This window comes from Halichoeres trimaculatus, unplaced genomic scaffold (genome assembly GCF_033239565.1).
Source record: "Halichoeres trimaculatus isolate MK-OKI-2021-1 unplaced genomic scaffold, fHalTri1.1 fHalTri1_scaffold_9, whole genome shotgun sequence".
Taxonomy (NCBI): Eukaryota; Metazoa; Chordata; class Actinopteri; order Labriformes; family Labridae; genus Halichoeres; species Halichoeres trimaculatus.
In genome coordinates this window covers 2,468,149-2,482,875 of record NW_027437188.1, presented here as the reverse complement: position 1 = coordinate 2,482,875, position 14,727 = coordinate 2,468,149, and the positions used below count along the sequence as shown (strand labels likewise).

The following is a 14,727-nucleotide window of genomic DNA, read 5'->3' as shown; positions in this document are numbered from 1 at the left end:
TTAGCATGTATACCCAGGCTGAACTGGTCAGGGCTAGTAGCTCTACGCCTATGCCGTAGACTGCTCACGGCCCATGACTTATTACTTGAGCTTGTTAGCCAACTAACCCTGTCAATTGCTGATCAACTCTCACATGCAGGCATTGCGTAAGGAAACCTATGATAGAAAAGCATACTGGTATGTGTTTGGATTAAAACGTAGAATAATTAATTTTTAGCAGTTGTTAAAATGTGAAGTGCAAAGCTACCAAGTGAGATTATTAAAAGTCCACCACATGATCATTAATCTGGTATTGTGAACGTTGATTTGTCTAATAAAAAAATAATTTATTAAAGAGGAAAATGGTCCGACTGATCGATCTGTATATTTTAAATCCTCGAAAAGTATAAAGCCATAATTCAATAACTTTTTGTTGTATTATTTTTTTAAGGGACATCCAAGAAACTCAAGAACTGTACAGCAGCTCTTATACTAAGGAATGTCTAGCAGTTTAAACTTAGCTGACAGTTGTCGCTGCCCCCTCAGCTTTGGGGTAGGAGAAAACAGAATCGTAAATAACAGAATGACAGGTGACCACATTGCTTTTAATGTCTTCAAGAGTACATGGGACAAAACTGGACACTGACCAATGGATCAGCTTGCTGAAGTTATAATGTTATAATGTTGCTGTTTATATCAATAAGACCTTGAAGGATCTTTGGAGTCTGAGTAACATTCTCACATTTAAAGATTCCCTTTGACTGACAAATGAAGACATGATCACGTTACACCAGTCTCCCTCCTGAAGTGAGCCTGCTCCAATTCAAGATGCAACAGGAGTTGCTATTATGTACTTCAAACTGACAACCGATGCACATCTTCCAAATGTGGAGATGGACAGCTTCTTTTGCTCAGAAAAGAACAGCCAATCAACACATTGTATTGAGGAAAGGAATGCCTTGCAGGTTATCTTGAACACCCTACACCAGTATATAACACAAGCTGCATCACCCTTGCAGGAGGGTGGCTAATCCAAAAGTTAAAAGGAGGGTTTGCAAGCCGAATGTGACCTGCAAGGATGAGTTTTGCACCAGTTCCCCCAGACACAAAGGCCGCCAAATTTAAGGTAAGCAGACCTTTCTTCTGCTAAATTAGTAACGTGTCTGGGAAACAGGGGTGAGAAAACTCATCCAGGTGGGTTGAACAGACCTTTTTGATATGGCTTAACCCTAAAAGAATCTAGAAAGCTAACTTTGCAAAAGAAAAAGAGACAATAGAAAAATAAATACATAAAAATGAATTAGGCTGCACGGTGGCACAGCTGTTAGCGCTGCAGCCTCACGGCAAGAAGGTCCCCAGCTCAACTCCCCACTTCGGCTGGTGGGCCTTTCTGTGTGGAGTTTGCATGTTCTCCCCATGCATGTGTGGGTTCTCTCCTGGTACTCCGGCTTCCTCCCACAGTCCAAAACCATGCTCACCAGGTTAACTGGTAAGTGTAATTTGTCCGTAGGTGTGAGCATGTGTGTGTGTGGTTGTCTGTCTCTATGTGTCAGCCCTGTGATTGACTGGCGACCAGTCCAGGGTGTACCCCGCCTCTCGCCCAATGACAGCTGGGATAGGCTCCAGCCACCCGCGACCCTGAACAGGATAAGCGGTATAGAAAATGGATGGATGGAAAAAGGAATTAAAAATGGAAAACAGTGAGTCTGAATTAATTAGTATGTATGTGTAATGTGATAGAAGTCCCTGAAATAAATCATCCTGGTGGACAATAAAAATGTTTGGGTTTAATTAAAATCAAAGCTTCACATTTTTGGTTTGATAGAAAATGGTCAAATATTGGAGGTCAATAATAAAGTTTATGTAATCAGTATTTTTTAATTATAGTGTTTCATCATTACTTGATATAATAATCAAACATTACAGTATAATAGTAAGACCCATAAGGTAATTGTGGGGGCAAAAAAGCACCTTACCTGAATTTAACTAGTTTTAATTTTAAAACATAATTAGATCATACAGATGGCTATAATCATCTACAAACTATCATACCCAAAGGTCAGCACATCGTTCCACATTTCAGTAATAAAACTATCAAAACTGTTTTGTATTTCTTTCTTGCCTCAGGTGAAATGTTGCTGATTGTGTTTGTGTTTCCCCGTGAAATTTCCCCTCGGGGATCAATAAAGTATTCTGATTCTGATCTGTATCTCATCATACTGTGTCTTGAAGTTTAACAGAATTTGGACTGAAATCCCGCTCTGCAGTGATCATACCTTTCATCAGCAGAAAGAATCAAAAAGGTAGAGCCACTTTGCTGAGGAATGTGTTTTGTGAACAGAAGAAAACTGGCTCGAAGTCCACTTTGGTGATAAAAAGCAGCTTGATTTATTTGGGTCTGATAGAAAACTTTATGTCAAACTCTGGAAACCAAAGATGAATGAGATGCCAAACAGTTAAAACTTTTTCCTAAGTGAGGGTGAAGCTTGGCTTGACTTTCACTCACTTTCTGGAACTTGGAGAGCAGCATGGGATGGAGAGCAACACCCGTGGGCTTTCAGCTAACCAGGTATTTGTCAAATACTTGTGATTAGCTTGTGCCAACATGCCAAGTCAGGTGCATGACTTTTGAGTCTCTCCCTTGATGCGTCCATGATGCTACTGGTGGTTGCTGGGCTAGTGAATGTGCTGCTGGTACTGAGCCAAGGAGAAGCCCAGTTTGAATGTTGTGTTTTCTAACAAGTAACAAAAATTCCTGCAGACCCTACCTTTAACTCCCACATGCAAAAAATTAAAGGACAGTCCTTTTTCACCTTGGCAATTTTTTAAAAAAATAAATAAATAAAATTTCCTGTCAATAATAAAGTGGCCAGAAAGTACATAAATCTATGTCTATTTATATATCTATACACCAGGCTTGGTGAGTATCTGATTACATGTAACAGGGTTACGTAATTAGGATAAAAAAAAGGTAACTTTAATCTGTTACAGTGCTGAAAAAAAATGTGATAAGATTACCTGTATATTTGATAAAACAGGGATTATTTAGCGGGATTACATTATAAAATCAAACAGGATACACTATGCAGCAAACACGCACAGTGAGCATGCATTGCTACTCTTTATGACGCAACACCACAACAAACCAACACGAGAAGCGACCACCCACGTAGCCTCAAGTTGTATATATATGTAATGAGAGCCACGTTTATTCATCATTATGGCTGCTGCCTGGCATAAAAAAAATGCCTTCACTGGACGTAAACTGCAGCATCATTTTTACAGTGTTTGTCAGCTTGCTTGCTTGTCAATAATCAGTCGATACCACCACTCATGCCACTACTCTTCTGTGGAACAGGGGTCACCAACCTTTCTGCGACCGAGGGCTACCTCAAAAGAAATAAGTGGTACGGAGGGCTACTTGTCTGATACAAACTTCCTGAACAAAACTGTAAAGATCACTTTTTAATAAAAATAATAACAGTAGTATTTTTGTTTTTTAGTATTAGTATTTTTACTTATTTATTTATTTATCTAATTATGTTTGGATCTTTGTCTTTTAAAACTTGTAGTTCAATATATATTTATCTTTTTTATGTGTCTCAACCTAATTATTTATCTTCTTATTTACTGCACTGTTACTTTCAACTTTTTAATTTTGTATCTTAAAGTTTTGGTTCTACATCGTTTCTTTTTTACTGCTTTAATCTTTTAATATTTTATTATCTTATATGTTTCTTTTAGCTTGGTTGTTTTATTTTCTTACTGTGAGTTTAACATTTTACTTTACCTTCAATGTTTCCTCATAAAGGTCTCTAAATAGCATTTCCACAGTTTCTCAGGTCATCTGCAGGGATTTTAATCAACTATGTTCACCCTTTGCACTATGGGTGTGGGTTGGTGGGTTAGAGATGGAGGGTACACTGATGTGTGTTTTTTGGTTGTTGTTGTTTGCTTTTTTTAGTTTTGTTTGATTTGTCAAGCACTTTGTGTTGCCACCATTGTGCATGAAAGTTCTTTATAAATAAAGTTTGATTGAGTTTGATTGATATTTGTGATACTATGGGGAGAAGCTTCTCACATGTCAGTATTAACTTTTCCACAGTCATTATTAATGATTTACACAGCAATGATGGCAGAAAACATATATACATTTTTGGAAGGAGCTCCATTGTGACCAGCACTGTTTTTTGGAACATGCCTCCCAGGCACCTACAGTGGTTCTTACAGGCATCTAGGTGACCAAGGGCAGCGCGTTAGTGACCCCTGGTGTGGACACATGGTTTGTTCAAAAAAACACAGTTGATGCTCTTAACCCATATACTAAAACAGAGCCTTCACTGTTTACCTTACAAAGGAATATATTTTCTGTTTTAAAAAACAAAAAAAAGGAGAAGAGAAGGTGGACATTAAAAGTTTGCTTTGAAAAGCATATTATCTGTCAAGTTTGCAAACAACACTGTTTGGAATTTGGAATCAGTAGGTGAACTATGGCAGGCCGTTTAGGACAAAACGCATCAAAAACCTGCACACACACTCACAATGGATTCACCCACACACACTGACGATTGGCATATGTAGAGTGAAACAAGGAAAAAAACACCAAAAATCTGTACATACACCCACTCTTCAAACTTCAACTACTGATCTTGTGTGTGTGTGTGTGTGTGTGTGTGTGTGTGTGTGTGTGTGTGTGTGTGTGTGTGTGTGTGTGTGCGTGCGTGTGTGTGTTCGTGTGAGTGTAAAATACATTCATTGCGCCCGGAAGCTCCAGTCGGTGTAACCGGAAGCACCTGAAACTGCTTGTTAACAGCTTGTTTAAATCCGCCAATGGCACAGCTACTTCCAACTCTGCTGTTTCAAAATACTTGTCTCTTTATCATAAATAATTCATAACCTATACTATAGAGACTTTACATTTGAATGACAAGGACTTATTGTTCATTATTTTTGCGTAAATTAACCATCTATCAGAACAAACCACCTCACTCACTTGATAAATTAAGAGTTTCGCCATGTTTGCATCTATTTTATTCTGAAAGCTTTGACAAAAAGTCCTGGTATCCAATCCAGCGTTGGACGCTCACCTCACTCTTGACTAAGATCATGACAGAGCGGGAAGCTTAAAGGTGAGCATCTGAGAGCAGATCAGACAGCAGCAGACTGTACACTGACTGTCTCATTGAAACACACGGGAGTGCGCAGATGCACGCGGATAAGATGGAGTGGATTGTCAGATATGTTACTTATTAAAAAAAAAAAAAAAGCTCAGGAGCATGTCTGTATAAATCTTCAATGTGAGTTATTTGTCTAATTTTTATATTGAGTTTACATTTTTCCATTTTTAAAACCAGGACAGAAAAACGTGTTTTTTCCTGTTTTTCTGTTATTCCATTTTGGTTTTAAAACAGAAAAACAACTCAATATTTCATTTTTTTTTTGTTTGTTTGTTTGTTTTGAAACAGAAAAGAAAGAACCATACATGGATTCTAATGTTACCCACCTTCTCTTTGCCTTCGACCTACCCCAGCCACTGAACTGAGCGGGGTCTGTTCAGCAACAGGTCCAAGGAGCGGTTCACTCCTCATGTTAACATTTAGGCATTGGTTTGGCCTAAACAATATGTTCATCTCACTGTTCTGGTTATTTACTCAAACATCACTGCTTGTACTTCCAGAGGTGTCTTGGTTTACCAGACAGTTCATGAGGTCTGGTGAACCCAGTTGCCTCCTCAAAACAGCAAGAGCCTCCTCGGTTTGCCTACCTGCGGCCATTGATGCTCACCATTAAGCATCCCGCTCTGTCATGATTGAAGTCAAGAGTGAGGTGAGCGTCCAACGCTGGATTGGATACCAGGACTTCCTGTCAAAGCTTTCAGAATAAAATAGATGCAAACATGGCGAAACTCTTAATTTATCAAGTGAGTGAGGTGGTTTGTTCTGATAGATGGTTAATTTACGCAAAAATAATGAACAATAAGTCCTTGTCCTTCAAGTGTGAAGTTTCTATAGTATAGGTTATGAACTATTTATAATAAAGAGACAAATATTTTGAAACAGCAGAGTCGGAAGTAGCTGTGCCATTGGCGGATTTAAACAAGCTGTCAACAAGCAGTTTCAGGTGCTTCCGGTTACACCGACTGGAGCTTCCGGGCGCAATGAATGTATTTTACACTCACACCAACACACACGCACGCACACACCCACACACAAGATCAGTAGTTCAAGTTTACATAGACATGGAAGCTATTTCCCCCCTGTGTGAAAGGTGGTCCGTGGTGATGTGTGCTTGTGTACAGGTTTTCAATGTGTGAAAATGTTTATTGTGTATGATTCCATTGTCAGTGTGTGTGCATATTTTTTGTGTGTGCATCAGTGGGGAACCTTCAGGGACTTCTAGGCCTTCAGAGAAGGCCTTAAAAAATCTGGATCAAAAATATACGTATCATATATCTATATATGTATATAATTTCTCATTTAGTTGAATAAAATACATTTAATACATCATGTAAGTTTTAAAATTAAGTGTACTGCAAAGTTCACTTCAGCAATGAAAGGGTTACTGTCTTGAAACACGTTATCTCTATCGGAGCCCCGTTTGCTGGCTCGTTAAGTGGTTAGGACTTCATGAAGGCCAGGCTGTATGTTTTGGTTTGGAGAGTGACAGGAAAATCGACCAATCACGATTTGATTTTTTGGGGGGCGGGACAAAAACAGAAGAGCATAGGCCTTCGTGAAGTCCGAACAGTGGGCAGAGAGGTGAGAGCGGTGAAAGGAATGGCAGGAGACAAGAGCGAAGTTGTGGCTAGCTTGTTAGCATTTTTTCAGCGTGTGCGAGTAAAAATTTCATCTGGTCGCGCTCGTGCGAGTGCTTATGTCTTAATACTCCATCTATCACGGGCACTGTAAGGGCCATTGTGGTTTGAATTATTCCTGTCTTTCACTGGCTCAGTCAGTCTCCTCCACCTGAACTCTCCCCTGTTCTAAAGACAGAGCGCTGTCGCGTACATGTGCTGCTCGTATGTGCATCACACACCGAAGACAGACAGAACTTCATAACGACACATGTTTCACTATTTTAGAGTCAGTCTTCTCACTATATGATTCACGCTGCTCTAGACTCTCCTGATTGAAGAGGATGCTGCGTTAGAGCAGAGCTACGTTAGTTTAACTCACGACATGTCAACACCAACAAAGAAAGATAGAAAACAGCTAAGGCTCTGATAAACTCTTCATCAACAAGTGCAGCACCGTTATCTGTCTCCGTCTCTGAGGTCTCCTGCAGCGTCTCTGGATCAAACCAACTAAGAGGGAGGGGGTGGATGGTTTTTGAGTTTTCGATATAACGCCCAAGTACGGGACTTGATTCACTTTCAAAAAATATTAGCGATCACAGGAGCATACTTAAAGTTGGGGAACAACCAGGAGAAATCACAAGCCAGGAGAACAGCCAGAGAAGGGGTTTAAAAAAATGGGAGACTCCCTCCATATTCAGGAGTGTTGGCAGCCTGTCAGTACTCTCGATGGGTAAAAGTAACGAGTTTATGTATGACACAGATTGACAAAGATAAAAACTAAAGACGTTTTCTTCATCATTTTAGGTTATTTTAGAAAGTTTTGTAAACTCAATTCATAATGTTAGTCATTGTTTTATGTAAAGCCTCTTTTTTTATTTAATTTATTCAATGAAAATGTTTTATGTTAACTACTTTTTTCCGCGACGATTTCTTTTCTGGGCTGTGAGGGCTGAGGTGAAGGCCCAGCTGTAGTACTCACGGTTCGCCACTGGTGTGCATATATACCCATTATCAGTTTGTGTGAATACTCAGAGTGCAGTTGTGTGTGCATATCTTTAGTTTGTATGTGCCTATTGTCGGTGTGTGTATGCAGCTTTTAATGTGTTTAGCCTTTTTTTTTTTACAGTGTGTAAGTAACCATTATCAGTGTGAGTGTGTGTAAACTGTGGGTGTATGTACAGATTTTTGGTGTTTTTTTCCTTGTTTCAGTCTATATGTGCCAATCGTCAGTGTGTGTGTGAATCCATTGTGAGTGTGTGTGTAGGTTTTGGTGCGTTTTGTCCTAAACGGCCCGCCATATAGAACTGCTTGAATTTGCTTTATAGTTTTAATTTTCTTCTTACCTTTTTTAAACTCAGGGAATTTATTATTATTATTATTATTATTATTATTATTATTATTATTATTATTATTATTATTGTTATTATTATCATCATCATTATTGTTAATGACAATAATAATTATTATAATCATTTATTTTTGGATGCTTTTGATCTTAGTAAAAGAAATCTTTGTCGTGCCATTGGCGTGTCAACTGTGTTGAATTCACACACAACACACACACACACACACACACACAAAGATTTTTTCCATAAATTAACTCCTGTTTACAGAAAATGTTTTACATTTAGTGTCAAATCAAATCGTGAACACTGGCTCTCAGACCCCCCCACCCCACCCCACCGACGAACACCAATATTCCCCTTGTCTTTGAAAAGCAGTAAAACTGGACTCTTCTTATTGGTTTAGGCTAATGTATCCGCGAGGTGGGTGACAGCGGTACCACCTTTTTGTCTAAATTGTTGACACTCAAAAAGACAAAGGCATATCCTTTCACAAAGCAGTGATAATGGCTATTGCATTGCGTTCCGTATCTCACCTGCTCGTTCGCCAGAGCTTTCTCGAGCTGTCGGTGTTTGTTGTGCCATACCAAATAATGGATCGGGTAACGAATCTTCTCTGGTGTCTTCTTTGCAGGAATCATCATCGGGTCATAATTTTCCTTCGTTTATAGACTATATTGCAACTAAATTAATATGATCCGTCTCGTCATCCTTTATCGACGTGATGCCCAAAAGGTATCGCAGCAGCAGACGACGGCAACGGTGCTGATCACTTGGCTTAAATTGATAAGCATACAGCGAAGATGTCGTTTATGAAAATAAAAACTCTCGTATGATTGTCTCAAAAGGTTGGGCTACACCTCTCTTTGGCCATCCGCTCTTCCGCCCTCCCCTTTTCCTTCTCTCCCACTTCACTTCTTCTGCGCTCTTCCTCCCCCCAGCCTCCTCGGTGCTGATAAATATGGGTTGACAAACCGCAATGAAATGTGCGCACACTCCGGCCAATCCATAGACAACTGTTTTAAGATTAGTCATTTACAACATTCAACACAAATTTAAAAAGAGAAATGAATTAATTTAAGAATTTAGTTTTGCAGCTGATTGAAAACATTAGACTATATTTAAATTAACTATTTTAATAATTCTTCTTTAATTGAACCCTTATATGTGATCATATTGAAAGTTTGAACATGTTTATTTGAGAAACCTTTTGACGTAAAGAAATGCTTTTAGCGATCGAAATAAATAGAAAATAAATGAATACAATTTAATTCTTACAGCATCTCCTTTAAGACTGCAATGGTGGCGTGTGTGTGTGTGTGTGTGTGTGTGTGTGTGTGTGTGTGTGTGTGTGTGTGTGTGTGTGTGTGTGTGTGTGTGTGTGTGTGTAAGAAAACTGACAAGTAGAGAGCTGCCGTCTCCTGGCTAAGTGAAGGTAGTGCATCTTCTGCTGCTTACAGAATGCGGTTAATACACCGACGTGAACTATGCCAAATTAAAATCAGCTATTGTGCAAATTCTTTCAGCTTCCGAGTGGATGTGGGTTAAGAGGCAGCAGAATTCAACTGTCAGCCTCCCGGGGAAGACCAGCTCAGCGATCGGCTTCCGGGGATTTAGGGGCCGCACCGGTTGACGGCAGACGTTGGACGGTAACGGGGGAGGGAAGGGGCGAACCACATCATCGCTTTCATTCACCTCCAGATTACAGCGACTTTCGCGATGTCGAGAAAGCTTCAAAGGACAGAGGTCTGCGCAGACTGCAGTGCGCCAGGTATGTTAAAGGTGTGTGGGGGCGGGTGAAAAAGTCAACCCCCGTGTTTAGCAGGGGTGCGTCTTGGTGGAAAAATAGGACGAAGCTACAGCCGCTGTCAGCGGGTCCTCAGAGCAGGAAACCAACTCTGGGCTTCCCTGCGTCGCCAAGGCCCCATATAAACTGTATAAAACAGGCGTCGTTATACTCAGTACTGTATTGGGCTTAGGTAGACATTTGTTGTAGATGAGGTCCGCTTGAAGGAATGTTAATTTACTTCACCGAACGCATTCCAAAGGATATACTGCACTGTAATGTCAACATTACGTCAAACCCCCACTTGAGTCGCCGTTTGTTTTGATGCCTGCGACTAGGATTGGCTACTTAGCGCCTTAGCATAGCCTGGCTAACAAGCATGCGTGTTTGACCAAGTGTGGCGTAACTTTAAATGTTCCTAGCTCATACCAAATGTTGAGACAAACAGCATCCAGATGTTTTTGAAGGACTGTTGTGTAAGCGTTACTTGTTAACCGATATTTTTATGATTGCATACCAGGTTAGCATTGGTTGTGTAGCTACAACTTTAGCTGGTCTAGCTAACTTTTTGCTAATCGCCAGCACTGTTGAGAACCGATTTAGCTAACGCTTCAGCTACTTGTCAAACTACTGAAATTAGACAATTCTTATTTCAGGACACGAAGGAGTGAGCAAAGCCCTTTGAGAATAATGTTTTTGAAAGAAATTCTTCTACTTAGTTCAGAGCCTTAACCAGTTGTCTTTAAAGGTGGTAGTCACCGGCTCTGAGGAATGGTCTAACACGGTTTAAACAAAAAAAAAAGAAAGAAAGTTGACTCAGAGACGGCCCTTTAAGTTATTACATATAATTATTACGAAATTCCTTTTTTTCTTGGGGGCTCAAGATTCAAACTCAGCCATTTTAGAAGCTATACAGTGTATTATGTTCTCAACACGGATGAGTAGCGAAAGCAGTAACATACTTTTTAAGTTTCTTATGCAGTGTTTGTTGTAAAGGTTCCGATGCGTTGCACCCCTCTCTTTGCCTAGCCAGGTATAGCTCAACTTGGTTTTATAATCTCTGTGATGCTCTTAATTGTGTGTGTGTGTGTGTGTGTGTGTGTGTGTGTGTGTGTGTGTGTGTGTGTGTGTGTGTGTGAGAGAGTGAGAGAGAGGGGGAGAGAGAGAAAGCGAGAGAGAAAGAGAGTCACTGTTTTGTTGGAATCTTCTCACCTGTGCATGTAGGACTGTTGCCCTTCTCTCTATCTTGCTCCCCTTCCCAGGTGTTTTGAACGTTGTTTGTACTGCATACTGCCCACTGCTTTGGAGCGTAATATGTTGTAGGGCTTTTATTTGAAGCTTTTTTTCTAACAACCATGCTAGTTTGCAGTGTTGTAACGCAGAAGTAAAGTTGATAGCAAAACTGTGTCTATCATCAACTTTTAATTTAAGGGGGCTGTGAGGAGTTTGAAAGTGATCTTGAAAAAGTCTCCATTCTAGATATACGCATGATCCTAATCCACAGTTCAAATTGAGATTATAAGCTCCAGTGTAGGTTATTATTATTTTGACTGATTGGGTTGAACAGGGCTGGATTGGTTTACCGCACGTCTAGGTCTCCATGACAAGACTATGCTGGCTGATGAAGTTTATAACAGACAAGAGAGATCTGTGTTTTTCTCTACTGAAAACGATTTCTGTGATTAATTTTGTGGTGATGGTGGACACTGGAGCCGAACTGTCAGACAGAAAAAGAAAAAGGATAGAAGAGCAGAAGAAAGCTTAACAGGAGAGTGATAGAGCACGGACTACAGGCCAACACACAGGGGCCAAACTGTTTGTGAAAGTGTTCATTCCACCCACATGCAGCAGTTATTCTGAAATGGTCTGTTCAGACCTCAGAGTCTATGAAAAAATGAGGACTGGGGTTAGGTTCGCTCTGCTTGGTAGATGACTGGCAGGACCTAACCAGGATCTACTATTGTTACACAGTACAGACACATCTCAGAGCAACAGGCTGCCAGTAGCGCTATATATAGCTGGCTACTAAACTACATAGAAACTGACAGTGTTTACTGATTGTTACGTTTCAAACAACAGTACTATGTAACTGCTGATAAAATGTTGATAAAATCCTTACCTCATCATGTTATATCCAGTGAGAAGTTGACTTGAAGAAAGAAACCTATTGGTATAAAGAAGATCTGATCTCCATACCATAACAAACACACGCCTTGTTAAGAGTCACATCTTCAATACTGTGTGCAATGCATGAGATTCCAGGGCCAAAAGATGGCAGGCACTGCAGTCCACTTCACGACACCTCAAACATCAAGAATACTATTGTAATATACTTTTAAAATATCTAGTGAAGCGGATTCTCATAATTTTTAAATTCAGCACTTCAGGCAGAGTTGACAGGATAGGGAAAGAATAAAATTTTTCAAAATATGTGGCTTAGAAACTCAAGGAAATATATTATTGAGAGGTTTTTTTTTTTTTTTTTTTCGATCAAACCAAATGAAGTGAAAAGAGAGGGGGTATGATGTGCAGCATTTTGCTTTGGTATGAATGTCATTAAAAAATGGGAACATGCAGCGCATCTAGCTGATCCACTGGCACCACTCACCCAGACAGTTAAGGACAGGAAAAAGATGCTGTGTTTATAACAGCACGTGACATCAGAGCATAAAGCTTTAATTAAGACTTACCACCACACTGTGCTACTTGGGTATCACAGGTTTTTACACATTCAGGATTTTATTGGTATACAGACTTGGTACTGCAATCTAAAGTTAATGCAGTAGAGGAAATATGAACAATTGACCCTTCACATCTCTCATGAAATGCTTTAAAAATTATAAAAAATAATCTCTTTATGTTTGTTTAACAGATCCTGGCTGGACGAGTATCAACAGAGGGGTCCTGATCTGTGATGAATGCTGTTCGATCCACCGCAGCTTGGGACGACATATCTCCATAGTCAAGCATCTGAGGCACAGTGGATGGCCTCCTGCACTACTACAGGTTTGTCATAGAAACGTAGAGATAGTAAAAGAGAAAAGTATAACTTAGAGTAAATGCCTAAAATACAGCAATTATATCATAAAGTTCCTGCATTTGACTGACCCTGACAGGTCATTTGCCAGCAAATTTGAATTGTAATTGGATTTTGTATTGATGCATAATGTTATGCATGCACCTGTTTGTGTTTATTTTTAGGTTTTGTTTTTTTTTCCTAAAGTATTGAAACATGGAGTACAATAGCTGAAGGGTGACTTACTTAGGAATAATCTTGTGATATGGCCATGCAAGATGGCAAACCACCAGGGAGTCAATGCTTTGTATGTGTGTATGTTTCAGATGGTTCAGACTTTGGCAAGTAACGGGGCCAACTCAATATGGGAACACAGTCTCCTTGACCCCTCTCAGGTGCAAAGTGGGCGTCGGAAACCAAACCCCCAGGACAAAGTTCAGTATGTATTCTTCTTTAGGCTCACAGTGAATAAAGCAAACCATCACATGTCACATGTGCTGTACTGAAATTGTACTGTTGCTTATGATGCTGTACTCTGCTGCATGGAAATATCACTGTTCAGAACAGAGCTGATTGAGTCTTAAAATCCTTTAAATCAGGGATGTCAAACTTGTGCCATGGAGGGCCAAGAGGCTGCAGGTTTTCTATCCAACCAAAAACTTCACCAGCTGGTTTCACTGATTAGTCCCTGCTCTCTGCTTGAAGGTGAGGTAATCAGTGGAATCAGCTGGTGGAGTTTTCTGGTTGGAAGGAAAACCTGCAGCCTCTTGGCCCTCCATGGCACGAGTTTGACATCCCTGCTTTAAATAGTTTTCCGTCTTGAATCCCCATTTCTTTCTCATTGGACATTGGTGTGTCTCTGGGCTAATGAGTATTGTGGGCCCTGACAGATATCCTTTTGTATCCACTACATGAGAATGCTAAAATGTCCTACAATTTTAGGTGCAATGACACCACAGTCATATATGCTACTTTGGCTCAAGCACAGCCTTGTCTAGGGCGAGCAGTAGGGTCTACACCATACAGCCAAGGCTAGCGACTCCTCATTCTTCCACAGCGTTGATCTTATTACCTGTGCTCTGTGAATGGAGCGTCGTCTTTTGCATTTTGTAGTCTTCATCTAGCCCCTGCACCATCAAACTGAGCATACTCATTGGACTACCGCCCAGGAGGGATGAACATTTTGCTTATAACTATTCTACAATTTTTCAAAGAACCCCACCCCTGCACATCAATCATCAAACTAACTTCTTGGGTGATGAAACCTACCACTGACTGTTTATCTGCAGACAGCACAGCATTTTCCGCTGCATGCCTTACCGTCACATGGCTTTGCGTGTCTGTTCATTTATGTTTTGAAGGCGTTTCTGCACTTCCCAACTGATATTTGAATGTCTTCTCTTCTTGTTGCCATAGTCAAGTTAAATATTATCTGGTTTGGACACAGCTTGTTTTATTTTGAAAGTCACTGGGCTTTTTAGATGGTTCTGTGAACAACTTCCTGTCCTGCTTGACCTACTTTTGTTTTAAACTGACGCATAACAGCTCCAGCATTTGGTATAAAACTGTGACCTGCCATAGACAAGACTAGGCCATCGTTATATGAACCAATCGATTTTTTGATGTTAATGACTATTCAAGTATTTGAAAATTCATTGGCCATCGTTAACTTCCAGAGACTGGCTGATCATCAAAAGCCATAAATTCATCAATTTTCCTGAGAATTGCTTTGGCTTTTTGGTTATTTCTTTTAGAGTATGGTCACACTGGCCATCCAAACCGTGCTGTGCTTAAGCACTATTGCCCC

At 40.1% G+C, this 14,727-nt stretch overlaps 2 protein-coding genes across 10 annotated transcripts in view; one reads left to right on the top strand and one right to left on the bottom strand.

The window, feature by feature from the left end:
* The window catches only part of ankrd13b (ankyrin repeat domain 13B), a 49,308-nt gene extending 40,231 nt beyond the window's left edge, over positions 1-9,077 (bottom strand). For 4 of the 6 annotated variants that reach the window (XR_012599096.1, XM_074679225.1, XM_074679226.1 and 1 more), the window contains exon 1: positions 8,655-9,076. Coding sequence is in view for 4 of the 6 variants with exons in the window: in XM_074679225.1 (XP_074535326.1) it covers positions 8,655-8,762 (108 nt within the window). In the remaining 2 variants the exon portion in view is untranslated. Of the gene's footprint in view, positions 1-8,654 lie in introns of all 6 variants that reach the window. The other 2 variants (XR_012599097.1, XM_074679228.1) reach the window with 1 other exon arrangement.
* A 439-nt stretch (positions 9,078-9,516) lies between these two features.
* The window catches only part of git1 (G protein-coupled receptor kinase interacting ArfGAP 1), a 39,908-nt gene continuing 34,697 nt past the window's right edge, over positions 9,517-14,727 (top strand). For 2 of the 4 annotated variants that reach the window (XM_074678940.1, XM_074678939.1), the window contains exons 1-4: positions 9,525-9,553; positions 9,645-9,889; positions 12,777-12,910; positions 13,247-13,359. In XM_074678940.1, the coding sequence (XP_074535041.1) occupies positions 9,838-9,889; positions 12,777-12,910; positions 13,247-13,359 (299 nt within the window). In that variant the 5' untranslated portion in view covers positions 9,525-9,553; positions 9,645-9,837. Of the gene's footprint in view, positions 9,554-9,644; positions 9,890-12,776; positions 12,911-13,246; positions 13,360-14,727 lie in introns of all 4 variants that reach the window. The other 2 variants (XM_074678937.1, XM_074678938.1) reach the window with 2 other exon arrangements.